This window comes from Gracilinanus agilis, chromosome 2 (assembly GCF_016433145.1).
Source record: "Gracilinanus agilis isolate LMUSP501 chromosome 2, AgileGrace, whole genome shotgun sequence".
In the NCBI taxonomy this organism is placed as follows: Eukaryota; Metazoa; Chordata; class Mammalia; order Didelphimorphia; family Didelphidae; genus Gracilinanus; species Gracilinanus agilis.
Genome location: NC_058131.1, coordinates 655,487,944 through 655,509,200, shown reverse-complemented (window position 1 = coordinate 655,509,200; position 21,257 = coordinate 655,487,944). Strand labels below are relative to the sequence as shown.

Below are 21,257 nucleotides of genomic sequence, written 5' to 3'. Positions count from 1 at the left end.
AAAGTTCCGGTGGTGACTCAGCTGTAAAATCCACAGGAGCTGGCAAAGGAGGATGAAAGTAGAGAAAGTTAACAATTAGTCTAAAAATATTATTGCTGATTTGGTCTCCCACAGCCTCTGTGCTATCATATTAATGAGCTGCAATCCCGTTCTAGGCACTTGGCTCACCATGACTTGCCTGAGATGTATCTGCAACTCCTGCCAGGCACAGGCTGTATATAAACAGGGACAGCAGTTAAGTCTGCAACAGTGACAGTGTCTCCTTGTCACCAGTCACCTCAGGCAGACATCGAGGTGATTTTTAGTTATTCAAACTAGAGTTAAGTTGTAAATTTAAAGCATATTTTTCTAGCATTATAAATTTTCTTTCACTTGAGATAGTACTTAAAGGACTTGAATCTGGAACATAACAAAATAGCTTTTCCTACTGATGGTGAATTCTGTAATGTAGTGACTTCTTTACTGTGCTTTACAGTTGTAATGGTAACAGGTGGCAATGAGACCTTTGGTTACATGTCAGTCATAGTATTTATTCACTAATTCTTCTAGTTGATGCTGCTTCCGTAGTTATCCTGGCAGGTTGCTTAAGGAGAGCATCAAAGCAGCAGCTCTGACATCTATCAGTGGTAGAATTTCTTGCCTACTGTGGCAGGAGAACTGCTAATTTCACTGACTGTAATGTATTTGGCATGGAATATTCCACTTGCGTAAAATGGGTCAGGGAGACCTTGGAAATGTGACTCTTCTTCCCAGAAGTCAGGAATTCCCTGTGTCTTTTTATAAGTAATAGGAGGAGGACAGGGTCTAAGGGTGGGTGAAGAAGTTTTGCTGTTTGATGTTCAACATAACATTGCACCATTCAGCATGGCCCTGACTCTATATAATGATCTTTGTAAGCTAGGATCACAAAGGGCTTCAGCCATAGGAGGCGAAAGGTCTTTTTCCCTTTTCTCCTGTTGATTTCTCATCCTAATATAGATTAGAATATGCCTAATATCTAATCCTAATTGAAAGCTTGGTTTAGGAGTAGAATTCTTGTCATCTGTTTCAATATAGATGCTGTTTACCTTTGCAGGAGTTAATAAAACTGATCATATTGTGAGGCCTTGTGCTTCATTTAGCTGGTGTAGAGACTTGACCTCCATGGACATTTTTACTATGGATGAATGGGATCAAAGTTAGGACAACTGACCTCTTTTTTATAAAATGTCAAATAGCTTTTTCTTTTCGCCAGAAAAGTCTTGCCTTATCTTTTCCTGTATTCCTTAGAACCTGCCCATTGATTCTTTTCTATTAGTGGTCACTTACATTGTGAGAAGTTCAAGTACAGAGATATGAGGACTTGCATTGGAACTTTTGGTCTAGTGCAGTACTAGAATCAGAACCTAGACATCCTGGTGAATTTGGAGCTCTGATGTCATTAATGATGTATATATACCCCTTAGCAGTACGAATTGAAAACTATTCATGATTATTCATACTGTCACTTTTGTCTTTGTCTTTCCATAAATTTGATGCTGGCCTCTTGATAACTGGTGGATACTAATGAAATATCAGGGTATTAAGTTCATTATTCCTCTTATTATGTGACCCACTAATCTTTTTTTTTTTTTCCTTACCACACACTTCTTGGGCATTCTCTGATATTTCTGCTGAGTAGTTCCTTGTTGTAATGTATACAGTTGTGAATGTCCATTTGCCAATTGGTGATCCTCAACTTTAATTCCTTGGATACTAGTATTGTGATCTGTGTACTTATTGGATAGCTATCCTTCTTTGGGTCCAAGTCAATGTATACTTAGGGATAAGCTCTATAGGCTGTCCTTCCAATATCATGTCCTTATCTGAAGAGCAGCCACTCTTTATCTGTCCAATCTTTCCTGTGTGCATAGTTAGGCTGAACTCTTGAGTAGTTGGGGATTATGAATGTTGTTAGTTCAGTTAAATGCTGCTGAATTCCACTTGATTCTGTGTGGTTCCTTCTATTGCCTACCATAGTGCTATATGCCACATTGCTTTGCCAATATGTCTTTGTACTATATCAGATAAGCTGTATTTCCAACAGGCTCTTTGGGCATCAGTTGTATCTAAATAATAACAATGATCTTGTATTTATAAAATTTTATAATTGTATAATTTACAATAGAAAAGGATAAAGGCTTTGGGCCTCTTCTACCTACCTGCCTACAAGTACATTTTAATGCTGTACAATCATTCATTTAATATTGTGAGTACCTCCTATGTACCAGGTTCCATGTTAAGCACCTTAACAAAGATAATTAAAGTTGCTTCATAAATTAGTATGCAGTAATCCAATTGAAATAATGCTTGTCAGCTCTTGGAGGGGGAGAGAGAGAAAATGAATCATGTAACCATGGAAATATAATCTAAATAAATTTTATTTATACAACTAATCGTACAACTAATACAAAGCAAAAGATGAGAAATTTCAAATATAAGTTGATAGTAATGATAGTTGATTTAAAAATAGTTTTTTTACATACATTCTCCTTTGATGCCTAACACAGCTTTATTCTTTATATTTTCTATGTCTAGGAACTTAGACTTCCACATCCATTGACTTTTGGAAAACAGTTTTAGTAGTATGACAGCAGAGAAAATTGATTTTATTTTTTTACCAATTACATGTAATAAATTTCCATTTAAGTTTTCTGAAGTTATATGATCCAAATTGATCTCCTTTCTCCCTTCCCTCCCTGCTCCTGGAGCTGACAAGAAATTCTGCCTGGGTTATAAATGTATTATCTTGCAAAACATTTCTATATTCATTTTGTAAATGAATAATCATGTAAAACCAACCTCCTCCCAACCAAAACCTCAATAAACAGGTGAAAAGTCATATGATTTCATCTGCATTTCCAGCTCCAACAGTTTTTTCTTTGGAGATGGACAGCATTCTTTGTCATAAGTCCCTTAGAAATGTCCTGGACCTTTGTATTGATGAGAGTAGCAAACTATCACAGCTGATCATTTCACAGTATTGCTGTAATTGCATACAATGTTCTCCTGGTTCTTCTTATTTCACTCTGCATCAGTCTATGAAGGTCTTTCCAATTCTTTCTGAAGTCATCCTGTTTGCCATTCCTTTCAACACAGTAGTATTGTCACCATCATATACTACATTTTGTTCAGCCATTACCCAATTGATGGACAGTTTTTAGCTTTCAATTCTCTGTCACCACAAAAAGAACTATAAATAGTTTTGTACTTAGTAAGTCCTTTCCCCTTTTTAGAAACCAGATTTTTAAGAGTGAGTTGACATTGAAATAAAAGCATTGATTTAAAGAATATGGCCAAGAAAGGAGGGAGGCCTATTGCTTCAGATAAAAAAGATGCTTTAAGGCAGGCTTTTTTTTTAATGTGAAAGTAAACAAGTTTTTGGACATTGGAATGGAAGTAAAGTTGAACTTGATCAAAAAGTATTTCGTGTGCCTACTATGTGTTAGACATTGGGGATATAAATTCAAAAGAATAATCACTACTCTCAATGAGCATACATTGTGGACCAGAGTGATAGGAGTCTCAAGGTAGGGGTACCAATTGGAATATTCATTCAGAGGTGATGGCTTGAAGACTAGACCCAAGATGATAGCTGTAAATAGAGAGGAGTTAGGTATGAGAGAAAGGACAAAACTTGGCAACTAGTTAGATGTATAGAATGAGGGAAAATGAAGAGTTGAGAATAATGATTGCAAATTTGAGACATTGGGAAGATTATAGTGCCTTCATTGGAAATGAGGAAGTTGGAAAATGGGAGAGTTTGAAGGAAATTTAAATTCAATTTCCTCACACAAGTTGAATTCAAGATATTTCTGAGGTATCTAGTTTAAAATGTTCAGGTCAGGAGAGATTCTGGGTCTGGCTATGTAGATCTGGGAGTTATTTGCATAGAAATGATAGTTAAACTAATGGGAGCTTACTCATCAGCTCCAAGTTACTAAGAAGGTATAAAGAACAGATAGTTGTGAACTCCTGGAGAAGATTGGGGGAGATGTGCTTTATAAATTACATGATAATTTGTCCTTTTAGACAAGAGAGGAAAAATGGGAAAAGATGCAGAGAATATTGGAGGAGGGAAAATAAAGAGAGCTTATATTAGATGAACTGTAGAAGAGATTTCTGAAAAGGAAAGGGTTGTAGTTTGATCTCGGGGCTTTTGAGGTACCATGTCATACCGAACATATAAAGATGAACGTGGAGGTAAGAGGCCTATGTTCCAATAAAGTCTTGACAACTAACCTGTATGATCATGGACACATTGCCCCCTGAGAACCTCAGATTCTATATTTGCAAAATGGGGGTAATGCTCAGACTTAAAACACCTCACAGAATTGTTGTGAAAGTGCTTTGAAAAAACTTATTGTACAAATGAGATAATATGTAAGAGGTTTTTAAATGGTTGCTTTGGGGCATAGTATAGGGTATAGTCACCAAGTGAAGAATAAAAGAATTGTAGCCATGAAGGTCAAAGACTTATTCTATATCATCATTTTATGCCTGGCAACTTAAGTAGCCTGAGGAATGGACAAGTATAGGAAGAATTACTGGGGGCTGATTGGTAAGGTCATTTGACAAAGATTTCTGATTCTTGGTAGCACCTTTATAGGAAGGAATTGGCATTGTCAGGCTAGATTCTAGAGCCGTAACTTTGCACAATGGGTTCTAGTCACATTTTAAGACATTTTTTGGGGGGTAACAGCAGATAGCTGGGTAGGATACTTAAAGTAATAATCACTAAGAAAGCCATGCCATAGAGCAGAGTCTTGTGGTGAAATTATAGTGTAATTGGGATGGACAGACGAGTCCCAGAGTATAGGGCCAGGCTTCTTGCAGGTAGATATGTTTTTTCTGTCATTGTTCCTTAGGACAATGTCTGGCTACAAAGTTCTTAATAAATTCTTGGGGACTAAGCTGGAAAGAACTTCAGTCTAGCAACATCTCCCCCCTTTTTTTATACATGAGCAGAAAGAGCTTTGTGGGCTTGGATATATCAGCAAAGCTAAATCCTTGTGCAAGAGGAAGTCATCTATTAATAATCATTGCTTTTTTTTTAACAATAGTTAATACTTACATAACATGTTAAGGATGTTCCAGTGTTCTGGGCACTAGTTTAGGCCCTAAGGATACACAAATGAAATGGGCCCCTGACTTGGAGCTTGGCATGGATCGTAGGAAGGAAGATAATAATATGCAAATATATATGTGGTATTTTCAACTGGAAGGTACTATTGGCTTCAGATCATGTAGGTAGTAGCATTTGAGCTGAAATTTAAAGGAAATGAGGGACTTTAAAGAGGCAGAAGTAAGGAGGGAACACTTATTCCAGGTGTGGGACATGTTAAATGGTATAAAAATTGGACCTGTGATTTCATGAGACTTAATAGGAAAATCTTCAAATGAGAACTCCATTTTGCCACTTCTGTAGCCTAGTCTTTTTGCCTTTCCTGGAGCATTAAAAGGTTAAATAGCCTTACTTTCAAGGGTTATAAAGCTAAGATGTATCAGACGTAGTACTATTGTGGGCAGCTAAGTGATGTAGTGGATAGAGCATGGGACTCTGAGTCAGGAAGATCTGAGTTAGAATCCAGTGTCAGACATCTTTCTTACTGTGAAGGGCAAGTCACTGAATCTCTCAGCCTCAATTTCTTCTTTTATAAAATATAGATAATAGTTCCTATCTCTTTGGGATATCATGTGGATCAATGAATTAATATTTTCGTAAAGTGATTCGCAAACCTTAAAGTGTTTTATAAAGGCTAAGTATAAAATGTTTGCTAGCTATTTTGTACCCAGGCCCTTCTGGCTCTGAGGTCATCTGCTGTTATTAAACCATGATACTTCTTTAAAGATAAAGAGATGGGAAATGGAATGTAGTTAATAGCAAGGGAGGCAAAATGGCTTAAAATGGCAAACAGGAGTTAGTATTGAAGTTTAGTGTACAATTAAGTGATATGGTCAGTCCAGACTTTAAATATTACTTTGATAGTTTTGTGGAGAATAGATTGGAGAGATACTTTTGAGGTAAGTAAGGCTATTTCCATAGTGTTGATGGTCAGTGTTTAAGGACTAAGGCCAGAACTAAGTGGTTGAAAAGAACACTGATATCAAACATGCAGTGAGGAAGAATCAGTAAGACCTGACAACTGACACCAAGGGTAAGGAGAGAGAGCAGTTCAACCCTACTAATCAACTAATGCTTCCTGTGGATCTGAAAATATTCCATGGGGAAAAGGCTGCTTTTGGCAAAATTATATGTTGGTTTTTTTTCTCATGTATTCCATCTTTCTTAATGCTTATTTCAAAATCCTGTGTTCTTTTCACTTGCCTTAAAACTGCTCCCCAAGCCTCTGCATTAAGCTTCTATTTTCTACATTTTCATCTGGATCATTTTTTTCTTAAAAAAAATTCTTATTTCATTTCTCAGTAACCAGGATCGGATCCTTAACCTTTTCTGCATATCATGGAATTCCTTGGACAGTTTGAAACCTATGTATGGCCTGTTGCTCAGAACATTTTTAAATGCAAAAAAAAAAAAATAGGATTAAAAAGAAAAAAATTATATTGAGATAGTTATGAGAAACATTCATATATATATATTTAAATATGTTTATGAACCCTAGGTTAAGGACTTCTGCTTTATAGGAAGCTTGTGTACTTGTTTACATTTACATTTGAATAACATTATACTAGCCAAATGTTACTACTCCAGGTATTTGGTCAGTAGAGGATAATCCTAGGTGGGATGGCACGTGGATTTCCAAATACATAGTGATTGGTAGTTTCTTTGCTGAGAATTTTATCTGTACCAGAATTTGAGCACATGTTCCATTTTGTTTTGACACATGAAAACTTGGGTCTCCTGGCTGAGGGATGTTCAAATCTGACATCTCTACTAAAACCAGTAGTGTACTATTGAAAATTGGAGAGGTTTCTTTTGGATATAGAAATGTGTACTGGTTTCTCATTGTCTTGCTTTCCTTGCCATAGTCTAACCTCTAAGGAATGGTTTCTTTTCTGATATAGTTCACATAGGTAGTGTTTATCTTTGAGCAGTTGGGTTTTTGTCTTTTGCATTAGTCACCCATCATTCATTCTCTCCATTTTTGAGCCTAAGAAATCAGCTTCCTGGGGTAAGTGAGAGATAACAATGAATTCAAAATGAGGGTGTGTAATTTGAGCCAGTAGATTTAAAGACAAAGTTTTGGAGCTAAGAAATGGATTGACTTTACCAAGACATTCTTGTCCTTTGCTTTAACTTCTCTTTTTGACCCATATCAATTGGTGCTTTGTACTCCTTATCCTTGGGCATGCATTGACTAATAATTGACTTGATCAGCCCTATAATGGATGGGTCTATTGGCCATATGATACTTTGTGGAGAATGGGTAAGTTACAGACTATGTAGCATTAGATTTTGGCTATGCTGCCTTCCAGGAACTGTTGCATTAGCTTTTGTGGAGAATATGGAAGAGAGCAGGAAAGGCATTAACAATTCCATGAGAGGTTCAGTTTCTAGGAAGGAATCCAGCTTCTTTCTTCATGTGTCCAAATGCTATCAGATACTAGGAAAAAATGTGCTGGTGACAGCATAGTCACAGAATACATCAACTTGTTCTTGCCTACCTATTTTGTTGTCTGTTGCTTTGGGTCTTTAAATGTTTTTAGAATAGTATGGGTACTGCTTCAGGGTTGTGATCTGGGAACTGTCTAGAAAAAAAAAACTAGCAGGGAAGCTTACTTAAAAGCATTTCACAAAATGGACACTGTATGTAGCATCTAAAGTACTTTAAGCCTATTATCTTATTCATTTTCATAAATATAGTGCTTATCATTTTACAGATGTGGAAATAGGCACAGAGGAGTTGTGACTTGGCCAAGATGATTCAGCTAGTAAGTATTTGAGGCCTAGTTCATTCAGTCAACAAGCATTTATTAAATGCATGTTGTTTGTTAGGCACTGAGTTAAGTATTAAGGATTAAAAAAATAGATAAAAACGGTGATCCCTGCTTCAAGGAGCTCAGGTTTAAAGGGGAGGCTTGGGGGGACGCAACATACAAATTAATAGGGTGTGGGTGTGTGCTTTATACATGAGAGGCCATCTCAGTTAAGTAGCTTGACCTGCAGAAGGTGGCATTTGAGTGAAGTCTTATAGAGAGGAAGCCCGTGATGTGTAGGTGAGGAGGATGGGAGACAGCTGATGAAAAGGTGCCAAATTGGGGAGATGGAGTGTCATTTGAGAGCAATAGCAAATAGGCCAGTGTTTTTAATCTTGGCACAAGGAGCAAAAAAAAATGTACTGAATAGTCATATTGTGAAGGTCTTCAAAAAATGAACATAGGATTTTTATATTTGATCTTGGAGGTAATGGGGGACTGTAGGAATTTGAGTAGAGGGAGTGAGATTATCAGATTGGCACTAGATTGGAGGGAGGAACATGAGAGTAGTACAGTCCATAAGAGAGATTATTGCAATAGTCCAGGCAGATGCTAATTTAGAGAATGTAACCTTTTTCAAGCTCCCTAAAGGGATCTCAGGACCCCTTAACACTCTTAAAAACTGAAGATTCCTCAAAGAACTTTTATGAGTTTTATATATAATATATATGTATCTACATGTAGGTGTATGTATTTGTGTGTTTTTATTTAAACACATTTATATGTATATATATACATAGGTACTTAGTCTATTAGAAATTAAAATGACTTAATTTAGGAAAATAATTTTGACTACAAAGACATCATCAAAGGCTCTCAGGGACTCCCAGAGGTTCCCAGACCACATTAAGAGCCATTGTGCTGAAGAAGTTAAAGTGGAGAGAGGGGGGATGCATTTGAGAGTTATGGCTAAGGTGGGATCTATAGGGCTTGATAACTGAACATAACATGTAAGGGAGAAGGGTAAGAATCAAATAGAGCTTCAAGGCTATGGACAGGGTGCTAGTGTCACCGGCCATGATGTCAGAAGGAAGTCTAGGTTGGGGGTGGTGGTGGTGGTGGCAGGGCATGAGCTGGGACTGGACGTGTTGAATTCCTCCATGAAGGTCCTATTTTCCCTTAAAGGAAAGCAATTCTTTGGATATTAACATCATTCTGTCCTGAAACTATTTCATTTTATTGAAGCACTGTGATATAGCTTTGCCCATTTTGCTTCCTTTTAAATTATTTAATATTCATTTTGAGGTACTTTTTAAGGCACATTGGGCTATGGGATTAAAGTAAGAATTTTCTCTAACCATTGAGCTTCCTGAAAGTTTTTGGTTACAGTTGAATGTTAGTAATAACTGGTTGCTTACAGTTCAATATAATAAAGAGTTATATGCCTGTGCCTCCATTATGCCATTACCAATAAATAGTAAGTAAATAAGCAGGGAATATCTGTTAGTCTTGGCAAGAGAAGAACAGTGAGAAGAGGCACAGAATAGCTGTTGGGAATGTTTTCTGCTCTTAGGCACTTAAATGAAGTTCATACTTGACTTATTTCATCCTGGCCAACACATTTTTTTACCTGGTTTTCAGTAGAACTCAGTAATATTTGAGATTATACATGTCTGTATATACTAATGTTCTTTGGAAGAGGCTGACTGCTGCAGTGAGTGGAGTGTCTTAGGCCTGTGGGACTGCAGAATGAATTTATCAATGAGAAGGAAAACTTAGTCCTGGTGGACTAAATATTTTAAGATCTAAAACTGTGCCAGACCCCAGCAGTCCTCCTTATTTTGCAAGCTCCAGATAGAAACAAGTGTCCTAAAAATGCATTTAATCTAAATGACACAAATGTGCTAATTGGTTTTTCTTTAAGAGGAAATTTATCTATATCCAACTGTGATCATAATTTTCATGGTTCAGGGAAACATGATCTTTTGATCTTTGTCATGACAAAGATGGTAGAAAATGCCAGCCGAGTAGAATTTGCCTTTATTTGTTCATCAACCTTTGAAAAAGTAGGGTGTGAGCGACTAGAGGTTCCTGAATTTGCTAGGACCCTGAGACTGTCCATGACTAATGTAGGAGGTTTATTCAAACATAACATCAGGTAATTATTTCTGATCTATCCTTAATATATAAGGAAAGGTTTAGGTAGTGCTGAGTGAATTTAAGCCCTTTTTACTAAGTCCAGATCTTACTTAAAGGAATTGTAACCATAGCCTTTCTATATTGCTAAAACTGTGTGAGACTTGAGAGGTGGCGAGACATTTTTTCTAAACTGATTTAGGCCTGCGACCATTTACCACTTTTACCTGGCTGGTTTCTTCTTAGCACCACACTGGACTCCCTGCAGCCCCTGGACAAATAAATTGGACAGAGCTCTAATAATACAGTGTAGTTTCTCAAAGCACTTTCCAAAGGGATCGAATGAGAAGTCATTGCAGTTCTCTGTAAGGAATATAAGCGATGGGCTCTGGCATATACTCAGTTGTTATTGAACTGTGGTTTGGAGTGGGAGTCCTCAGAATGCAAAGACTTTTTTTTTTGGAGGGTCCAGTCAACTCTTGGTACTGAATGTAGTTTTATGGTTCTTCTTTATGAAATGGAGCATACCGGGCAGCCTGACTTTAACCAGTTACTGTCCTGCTTGTCAGATCTTGCCAGTTTTGAGTATGTACTAGCTTTTGTCAAACATTGCTTAAAAATAGTTGCTTTTTAGAGTGCTTTGATTGTAACTCAAACAAGGTAGTCATGGCTTCTTAGCTCTGATAGACCTGGAAATATATACAATCCATAAACACTTTGCAAGAAGGCCATATCCTAGTGTATCTTGGCAGATTTCCTAACAACGTCTCAGCTTTGTCCTTGAAATAGGAAAGATGAACACAAAATTCTTGTTGATTTTATATTTACTGAGAGTTTTCTATATTAAGACTTTTATGTTAAGAAGTTTGTTGAGCAATATTGTAAAGTGTACAACCCATTTCAAGAAGTTAGTAGAGGAGAGGCAGATAAAAAAAAAATCAGTGGATAGAGAGCCAGGAGATTCTAGTTTTAAATTTGCCTTAGACATTTCCTAGCTGTGTGACCCTGGGCAAGTCACTTATCCCAATTGCCTAGCTCTTACCACTCTTCTGCCTTGGAACCAATACTTAGTATTGATTCTAAGATAGAAGGTAAGGGGTTGAAATGAGATAGGACATGTATACAGGTAAATAAGTGTTGCTTATACTTGTCCTTCCTGGGAGGATACTTTCTGCTCTAGGAAAACGAATTAAAACCCTTAACCTCCTGTTTAGGAAGTTAAAACAGTTGCTCCAAACTATCCCTTTTTCTCTCACTAGACCAGTCATTTCCCACTGAAGAATCACTAAATTAATTTCTTCTTATACTAAGACTAACCACTTCTCTGTCATTTAGGGTCCTTTTATGACTTGACTTCAACAGACATCTTATTATTGCATGAGCCTAGCTAGGCCAGTCTTCTTGTGCCCGTAACACATTGTTATGTGGATGTTTGTGCTCATATTGGGTATTGTACTTTGCATAAATGGATCTTTGTCCTTGGTGGGAAAGGTAGATTTCATCTGTACCTGGCAATCTTCCTTGCTTGCCCCTTCTAGCCTTCCTTCAGGAACATCCAACCTAATCTTTGGTTATACACTGACTTAGTTTAGTCCCCATTGCTTTCATTGGGTCTAGTCATATCTTAACTAAGTTGTAAGCTCCTTGAAGGTACAATCTACCTTATGTTTATTTTGTAGTCCACCTTACTGCCCAACACATAAATAAATGAATAGTACAATGTAGCAATCCCTTGGCTTTCATATAATGAGAACTTGGGCAGCTCACTTCTTTCAGAAATATTCTATATGCATATTTGTGGCCAGGAATTGGAGCCTACATATCTTTGGAAGAAGGTGAAAGAGCTTTTCAGCTTTGTGAGCATACTTTCGCCATATTACTTGCAATAAAATGGCTTTTGTTTTCATCAAAAACAACAGAAAAGCTCAAACATAAGAGGATTTCTGGATTAAAGAATACTATGGGAATATTGTTTTGGCCTGACTGTGGATGCCCTGGCCTTTTATTGCATAGAAGAGTGCTTTGAAATGTGACCACCTTTTTATGCAGCTGGGCTTCTCAATTCTAATTTGGTTTACTTTGAAGATAGATCTAGTTGTCCTGAAAATTTCAAAATATTCTTTTATCCTAAAGTGTTAAACATAATTTTGAGTGGTACAGAATTATAGTAGGATGGTATACTATATAATAAACACTAATAATAATACCTAGCATCTATAGAACACTTTAAGGTTTGCAAAACACTTTTGCAAATATTCCATTTAATCTTCACAATATTCTTGATAGCTAGTACTATAATTATTGGGGTTTTATAGATGAAATGCAGGTTTTGCATCCAGGCTGAAGGCTGGATATAAATTTGGGTCTTTGACTTCAGGCCCAGTGCTCTATCTATGGGGCTCCTAAAAGTTTGATAATCACTGTTGTACTTATCAATTAGCAACCCAATGAAATATGTAAGCCATTTTGCAAAACCTTTTAAAGAATAGATACTAGCCATTATCAGATTGGTAGAGATGAAAAGAGATGGTGGGTTTGGATCTAAACAGTTCTTTTTTTGGTGGGGGGAGGGTATCACAAAGTAGTGCAAAAGATAAGTGACGAATTAAACTTCTGATGTACTACTCCTTAGCAGTGAAGACAGTGACACACTTGGTTTAGTGCTGGAGGACCTGGGTGTTAATTGCATCTTAGCTGCTTAAGAATCATGTGCCTGTCATCATGTAACCCTTCTGATCTTCACTTTCCATAGTTCTAAGAGTTGAACTTGAAAACTAAAATCCAAGTAGCCCAAATCATAGGAGGAATTGGAAGTCAGCTTGGGTAATTGCTCTGAGTAGGGAATTTGTACAGCTATTTGAATTGTTTTCTAATAGACTGTTAACTTCTTAATGAAAACCCTTGCTGAACAAAAAGATCACTGGATAGCGTTCCACTGCTGTCCCAACACTTGTCTTTAAAACACAACCCCAAAATGCACAGAAGCTATTCTGTTTTGTTTTCTTGTACTGTCATTGATGCTGATTTTGTAGCTTTTTAAGGGGGTGGGGAGATAGCCAGGACAGAAGAAAGACTTCATACTCTTAAATTGGGTTACCTTTTATTTTCTTCCTAGTATTGAGCATGCTCAATAACCCACTGGGAAATGTATTGGGAAAACCTCCTCTGGGCTTCTTGCCCCTGGACCCCACTAACTCTGAGTTGGTGGAAAAGTTTCCAACACCATCTATGAGAGGATCCCGCCTGGATGCCCGTCCTGTCCTGGATTCCCGTTCCAGCAGCCCTTCTGATTCAGATACAAGTGGTTTCAGCTCTGGATCAGACCATCTCTCGGATTTAATTGTAAGTAATTTATTTTCCAGGGAGGCGGTTGCGGTCCCTGAAGTGTTCTAGTTGAATGTGTTAGAGATGGGGCACCTTTTATCAGAGCTTCACCGTTAGAAAACCTACATCTTGGCTTTATATGTCAAAGAGGTTAGGGGGATATATGCAGAGGAGAGAGCAGTAGAGAAATTATTTCTTAAGGGGACATAAAATAAGTGATTATTACCTATGGGTCTAGGAATACCTCATCCTTCTCAAGGTAGAAAATTATCAAGAGAATTTGCTGTAACTTACCTAGAATGTCCCAGAAAATTTTGAAGTGGGGAACCAAGACAAGAAGAGGTTAGAGGTTAGAATCAAAAAACAAGGTTTTCACAGTTCCAAAGTAGCTGATAATCACTGGCCATCCTTGGTCCATTTCTGTGGCTTGCTTCTACCTTATAAGCTTATCCTGTCCATGATGACTATACTTAGAGAAATGCTTGGTCAGAACTCACAGGGATGTAAAATTTTCTAATTTGCAATCTTCTTAAGATGACCTGCTAATTTTCTTGCTTTAAGGACTAACATCTAGAGTATGAGATCCAAATATTTGGAATTTAGCTATTTTAAAAATCAACTGGGGGATGGGTAGGTGGCTCAGTGGTTTGAAAGCCAGGCCTAGAGATGGGAGGTCCTGGGTTCAAATTTAGCTATAGACCCTTCCTAACTGTGTGACCCTGGGCAAGTCACTTAGCCCCCATTGCCTAGCCCTTACTGCTCTTCTGCCTTGGATACCACACATAGCATTGATTCCAAGACGGAAGTTAAGGGTTTGAAAAAATCAAATCAAATCAACTTGGTTCATGTAGACAATTTTCATTTGTTGCCCTTTGATGGAAAATACAGGTGATCATAGATTTGTCCTGCTGAGCTGGTCAAGCCCAATTTGCCTTTTGCTCAGAAAGGGTTACTTGAGTTCAACTAACCTTTGTCCTGACTCTTTACTTAAGCTCAAGGTGACAGATTTATAGGGTCTCTAACCTGTCAAAAAAACTAAAGAATGTTGATTAATATGATCTTAACCCAGTCTTTGGGGGTGGGTAGCTAGGTAGCACAGTGGGTAGGGTGCTAGGTCTGGAGTCAGGAAGACTTATCTTCTGAGTTAAAATCTGTCTTCAGACACTTCCTAGCTGTGTGACCCTGGGCAAGTCTTGCTTCAGTTTCCTCATCTGCAAAATGAGTTGGATTAGGATATGGCAAACTACTCTAGTATCTTTGTCATGAAAACCCCAAATGGGGTCACAGAGTTGGATATGAGTGAAACAACTAAACAACAAAACCTGGTCTTTGGTCAAGTGGAAGTATGGACTAGAGAATTTACTGTCCAAATGCTTTTTTAAAAAATTGGTTTTTGCCTCCTTAAAATCCTATTTTGTATCTGCCAATTTTTTTTCTTTTTACAGTCCAGTCTTCGCATCTCCCCTCCTCTGCCTTTCCTGCCCCTTGGGGCTGGTCCCAGAGACCCTTTAAAGATGGGAGTTGGGTCATGGCTGGACCAAGACCAGGCTGCTCTAGCTGCAGTAACTCCCTCTCCTACCAATGCATCAAAGAGATGGCCTGGAGCATCAGTTTGGCCTTCTTGGGACTTGTTAGAAGCTCCAGAGGATCCTTTTAGTATTGAGAGGGAGGCCAGACTCCATAGACAAGCTGCAGGTAAGGGCTCTAGGCCTGTTGAATTTTCTTCTTTTATTCATCCCCAAGTGCATAATAAATAAATGCATGTTTTAATTGATTTGGATACTATCTAAACTCTTCTGATAAGCAGAGGATTATTACGTAGAGTATGAACTGTCTAATTCCAGAATATAGACATAGTCTTATTGAATATGCTTATAAATCTTCTGGAAGGAAGGGTTACACAGTGAAATCATAAACTCTTTGCTTTTCAGGGTAACATAGTAAGTACCAAGCAGATATGGATGAAGTATAGAATTATGTCTCGGGTTGAGTGAGGAGGATAGTATAGTAGATGAGACTCAGAGTAGTCGGGTTGAGTGAGGAGGATAGTATAGTAGATGAGACTCAGAGTAGTCTCAGACAAGGCAAGGAGGAAGACTTCCTAGGATTTTATAGTGCTGTCAACCTATTGGTACATGTTGGCTGAACACTATATATGTTTATTTAACAATTACATGTAATAACACATTTTCACATGAGTTTTCCTGAGTTGTGTGGTCCAAATTGTCTCCCTTCCCCCTCCTGCAGCTAGCAAGCAGTTTCATCTGGGTTATACATGTCAAGATAATATATGTGGATGATGGATTTTGAACTTGATTGTGGCTAAGGGATGCTATTGACAGTTGCCCATTATGCTGCTGTAATTATCAAGGCTAACATTGCTGTATATCAAAGAGATAATTAGAAACAAAATGGAAAACATATTTTCTCTTTTGGACCAAATCATGATGAGTAGAATATAAGCTTCTTGAGGGCAGAGACTTTTCTTTGGCTTTGTATCCCAAGTGTTTAAAAGTTTATTTACACATAAGGCCTTAATAGTAATGTTAGAATTAAATTGCACAGTTAGTGGAGACTACCTCTATACTTCAAGTATATAGCAGCCTAGTGGTCCTTATGGCCCAGGCTTCTGTTTCTAAGAGAAAATACAAAGATAGGTAGTAATATGAGTACCCCATAATCAAACATGTTATCAGACATTCCCATTTTCTCATAATAATGCATTTTAGCCCTGTGCCATTTATGAATTTAGATCATTCTTGAATATCTAGGGTCTATGTATCATATCTTTGAGTTTCTAAGCTTAATACCTGCTATATAAAGTCATGCTTACTTGTATTTTTCCCCAATTTGCTTCTCAAACTTGAGGTAGTGTGATGCCTTAAAAAAAGAGTTAACTTTGGTATTGATTTGCCTGGGTTTACATCATGGCCTCTGTTTGTCCTTTGATGCCTGTGTCACCTTGCGTGACTGAATTGCCTTTCCTGGGACTTCTATTTCTTTAATTTCCTATTCTATGTGATTCTATGATAATATATTTTATTTTTTTGTAATCCTGAGCAAACAAGTTCATATTTACTTATTCCATTTATTTTCTTCTATGACGAAAGACTTTAGACATCATCTTATCCAAAGTCCCCTTCATTTTATAGACACAGAAACTGAGGCTTAATAAAGAAGAAGAAAAACTATTTTGCCTCTGGTTGCACAGAAGGAAGCAGGAATTGAACTTGGGGACCCTAATTCCCAATCTGGAACTCTTCTCATTTCCCTGTGCTGCTGCCTCTTTGACTTGGTTTCCTTTTGCTATTCATCTTTCTGACTTGAAGAATTTTCATCTCTGAAAACCTGTTGTAAAATAGGAGCTGTCCTCCTTCCTTTGATCATTTTAGCAACCTTTCTATAGACCTTCTTTATCTACAACACACCACTTTTTGTTTTGCTTTGTTTACATAGAGGCAAAATACTGTCTTGTGCTTGGTTTCTGAAAGGTTTCTTGGATGCCCAACTTTATGGCTATCACAGCATAGCATGTTGGTCCAACATCTTTGGAAAGGGGTATTAAACCTAGGCTTAGGATGATGCAAATCATTCTATAAAAGGCACATATGGCACACTATTAGGGACATAAGTAAGCTAGAAAAATTCCAAAGAAGGAAAGCTAAAAATCAATAACAAGAAGTAGACTTATACATTGCCTTAAAAACCAATATGGGAATGAAGACAGTGAATCCTAAATTTGGGTACTATATTTCAACATTTTACAATTAGGTGATTGTGCGGAGATTGGATGGGAGTTGATATTTTTGGTAGAAAAAATATAGATTAAGAGAATGTTAAAATGCATTGTCTGTGAAAGAGTGATAGATAACTTTTAATTTGTCAGTTTAAATAAGCTCTATGATGATTATGACTTAGAGAAATCTGGGCCTACTTGTTTCACTTTGACATTGACCTCAAGGAAAAATGATTATCTCTCAGAGTTGATATCAGGTTTCTGGGTTAGATAATTCATAGGTCTGAACTATTTAGTTGAATAATTTTTATGTTGATGATGTTATTAAATAGGTCTTTAGTTGGTAGTTTTCATACAATTGGTAACTTCAGTCCAGGGACAAGAAGGCTAATTTGTAAAGGGGTAGGTAAATAAAAGAAGCCTAAGTTACAAAAAAAAAGTTATAAATAGGTTATTTTATTACTGCGTATGGATTTACATCCAAGCTTCTTTTCTTTTTTTATTATAAAGATATTTTGTTTTACCAATTACATGTAATAAGAAATTTCCATATAAATTTTCCAAAGTTATATAATCCAACTTGTCTCCTCTCCTCTCTTCACCCCCCCCCCTTCTTGGAGCTGGCAAGCAATTTGATCTGGGTTATAATACATTACCATGCAAAACATTATTTCCATATTGTTCATTTATGTAAGAGAATAATCATGTAAAACAAAACCCCAAATAAACTAAAATGGAAGATTCTTTTCAAGCTTCCTTTCTAAAATAAGATCAAAAGGAAGAAAAATACAGGTAGATGTGGGAAAACAAATATTCTCATGTAAAATATGTTTTCTTTAAATTTTGCTATTCACATTACAGTTTTCCTTAGTGCAATGCTGTCTTTTGCTGGGCAAATTATGAAAAAGCATCATGTAGATGTTTTTCATCTTCAGATTTTTCTGCAAGTTAGATTTGGGATAGGAAAATAGGCTTACTCAAGCCAGCAGACCTTTTCCAGTAGGAATAAAACTCAGACTAACTAATGGAACAAAGGAACATTACAATGATTTTGTAGATAATATTTCAGCTGTTTAAAGGTGATTGAAGATAATTTTTATCCCAGATTTCTCTTCCTTCACTCTTGCTTCTGTTTCTTGTTCAACATCTGTCAAATCTAATGTCATATGAATTAGGTAGAGTAAATAAAGTCTTAGTAGCTAAAAAATTTGACAAGACAAAAATCCTCTAAAGCCCACAAAGGAGCAAGATATTTGTCATATGATGACATTTTGTGGCTTTTTACCTAGAAAGCACTAGTGCAAGACCCCAAATACATTGACTCTCTGACATCTCACTTTTCCTCTTTTGAAGCTGTGAATGAAGCCACATGCACCTGGAGTGGTCAGCTTCCTCCTCGAAACTACAAGAACCCCATCTATTCCTGTAAGGTGTTTTTAGGAGGAGTTCCTTGGGACATCACGGAAGGTGAGTTAGCTCCAGCAATATGCTCCTTGTTTGGGATGTTTAAATTTTGGAATGAGTGCCTTCAACATTGTCCTCTGCAGGGCTAGACCACATGGGCCTTGAAAATAAGGTGAAGATTGGTTAAATTCCCAGCTCAGTCCTAATCGGAGCAGGAACAGCTCCATGAGGGGCCCAATTGTGCAGTTCAGTGTGCAGTTCCTAAGATGATTCTTTGTGGGTAGAAGTGGTCTATCTCAGGGGTATGGAAGAGAGTAGTTCTGTCTCAAAAGCATTTGCTTCTCTACAACTCTTACCACCCTCCTTCTTTGCAGCTGGATTGATAAACACCTTCCGTGTATTTGGTTCTTTGAGTGTGGAATGGCCTGGTAAGGATGGCAAACACCCCCGGTGCCCTCCCAAAGGTAATATGCCTAAAGGTAATAGAGACATGGTAGGACTGCTTTATTTTTTTCCTCCCTGGTATGTGACCACACTGAGGGATGCTGGGATGTCACAGCTGCATGCTGGTAACTTGGTGAGAGCACTCCAGGGTGCAGACTATGATCTGTCACCTCCTCTGGATCCAGCACATGCTTCACTCTCCATTTTCATTTGATCTCTGAATTACTGCACCTTATGCTAGCTTTAAAACAAAGCAATTATAATCACTCACTTGTGTGAACTTAAGTGAAACTCAGTCCAATGGAGCTTTCCCTACTAAGAAATAAACTTTCATGGAAGTGCTTCTTTTCTTGTTTTTTACTCCATTTTGAGTTAGCTCTCTAAAGAGATTGGCCTGATTCTGAGCTCCCGCTGGAGTTGTCAGGATTAAGGAGCCCTGGGGTTCTATTCCTGAATTGTCTGAAGTCCCAGCCCTGTAGAATCAGGTGCCAATTTCCACCTCATTCACCTTCACTAAAGAAAGCAAATGAAGCAGCATTATAATGACTTATTAGGATTTTAATGAGCATCATTGGAACCCAGTTAAATCCACCTTAGTCTTACTACTGCTGTCTCTTCCCTCTCCCCTCCCCCCAAGCTTTGACTGCTTTGATTTAGACATTCTGTCTTTTCTGACTGGTCATAGAGTTCCATTTTCTAATGACCACTTCTGTAAGTTGCCAATTCTTCCATTTGTAAATATGTTGGTGGCACAACTATCATCTCTTTCCATGACCCAAGCATTTTTTTGTGGACACTTGGCATAGAAATAACTTCTATTCAAGAAAAGATACCATATATTATTGTAGTTATCTCAAAAAGAAATAATTCCCTTCCAAAATGAGCCTATGGTGGGAAAAAAAACTGAGCCTGCGTTTCAGGCCATGTGGTCAAAGACTTGCTCATATAAAGATGTGCTAACTTAGTCTCCTTCCTGCCCCTCCCCTAATTAAACAGGGTATGTGTACCTGGTATTTGAGCTGGAGAAATCTGTGCGGGCCCTGCTCCAAGCTTGTTCTCAAGATCCACTAAGTCCAGATGGCCTGAGCGAGTATTACTTCAAGATGTCCAGCCGCAGGATGCGTTGTAAGGAGGTTAGTTGATTCTTTCTAGCTTAATTAGTTCCCTCCTGACTTCTAGGACTGAAAGTTCTGGCATTTGCTTCCTGTGCATAAAGCCACTATCTGAATAGACTGGGCCAGTCCACTTAGGAGCTTGAAGGAGGGAGGTAAGGGGAACCAGAACTAACCTCGGTGTTGGGAGGAGACCTTTTTGGTTACTGCATGGGAAAATTTGGAACATTTTATGCATTTGCTTGCTTCCTGAAGTGTAGTGCAGAGAGAATGCTGGACTAAACGTTAGAAGAACTTCCATGAATCCCAAACTGTTACTTAAAGCATGGGATGTGTTAATATGAAAAATGATAAAGGCTGGTATAAATATATATATTAGTATTTTAATTAAAGCCATGTTGATAGATAAAATCATTAGACCACGCGCTTGTAAGCATTCAAAACTGCCGCCTCCATACTGCCTCCTAGCCAAGACCTCTACTCGCCAAAGAAGAGAGCACTCCCTCCTAACCCACGAGATTTAAGCGCTCCCCTGCGTCAAGACGTCGGAAACGGAAACCAGTTGGACCATGTTGGATCACGGGAAATGTAGTTTTGATACATTTCCCTTGTCCATAGAAATATATACATTTTTAGATGGTTTCTTCCAATTTCCTTTTTACAGATGTAGCATATGGCACTCGGCATCACTGACCATCTTCTTATGAAATGAGGATGTTGAAGTGTAGATGTTATGGTTCTTTCCTTTATTCCTTCCTACCTAGTGCTTCTTTTGTCCATGTTATATTCAGTATTCCTGGCCTAGACTCTTTATCCTTTAAATGAAATGGTTAATTCATTGTCTCTTCACAAACTCTGACTTAGGAAGTTCATACCTAATTCTAGTCCTCCATACTTTGACTTTCTGCTCTCTTTTGAAGGCAGTTGTGTAATAGAGTATTGCTTTTAGTTTTGAATCCTGTCTTGACCATTTGTTTGACTTGAGCAACTTAGCCTTTTTTGCGATTCATTTTCTTAACCTATCAAATGGAGAATCTTGTAACTTATTTTTTTATCTGATGTTACCTTATTATTGACCTCTTTCTAACCTCTTTGCCGTAATAGTTATCTGGCTTTTATCTTTTTTTTTTTAACATTTATTAATATTCATTTTTAACATGGTTACATGATTCATGCTCCACCTTTCCCCTTCAACCCCCCCCCCC

General features: G+C 37.6%; 1 protein-coding gene across 2 annotated transcripts in view; it reads left to right on the top strand.

Annotated features, from left to right (window-relative positions):
- The window catches only part of CPEB1 (cytoplasmic polyadenylation element binding protein 1), a 59,582-nt gene that overhangs the window by 28,635 nt on the left and 9,690 nt on the right, over positions 1-21,257 (top strand). Inside the window, exons 3-7 of one of the 2 annotated variants that reach the window (XM_044665782.1) lie at positions 13,148-13,374; positions 14,802-15,051; positions 18,446-18,559; positions 18,871-18,960; positions 19,937-20,073. In XM_044665782.1, the coding sequence (XP_044521717.1) occupies positions 13,148-13,374; positions 14,802-15,051; positions 18,446-18,559; positions 18,871-18,960; positions 19,937-20,073 (818 nt within the window). Of the gene's footprint in view, positions 1-13,147; positions 13,375-14,801; positions 15,052-18,445; positions 18,560-18,870; positions 18,976-19,936; positions 20,074-21,257 lie in introns of both variants that reach the window. The other variant, XM_044665781.1, reaches the window with a different exon arrangement.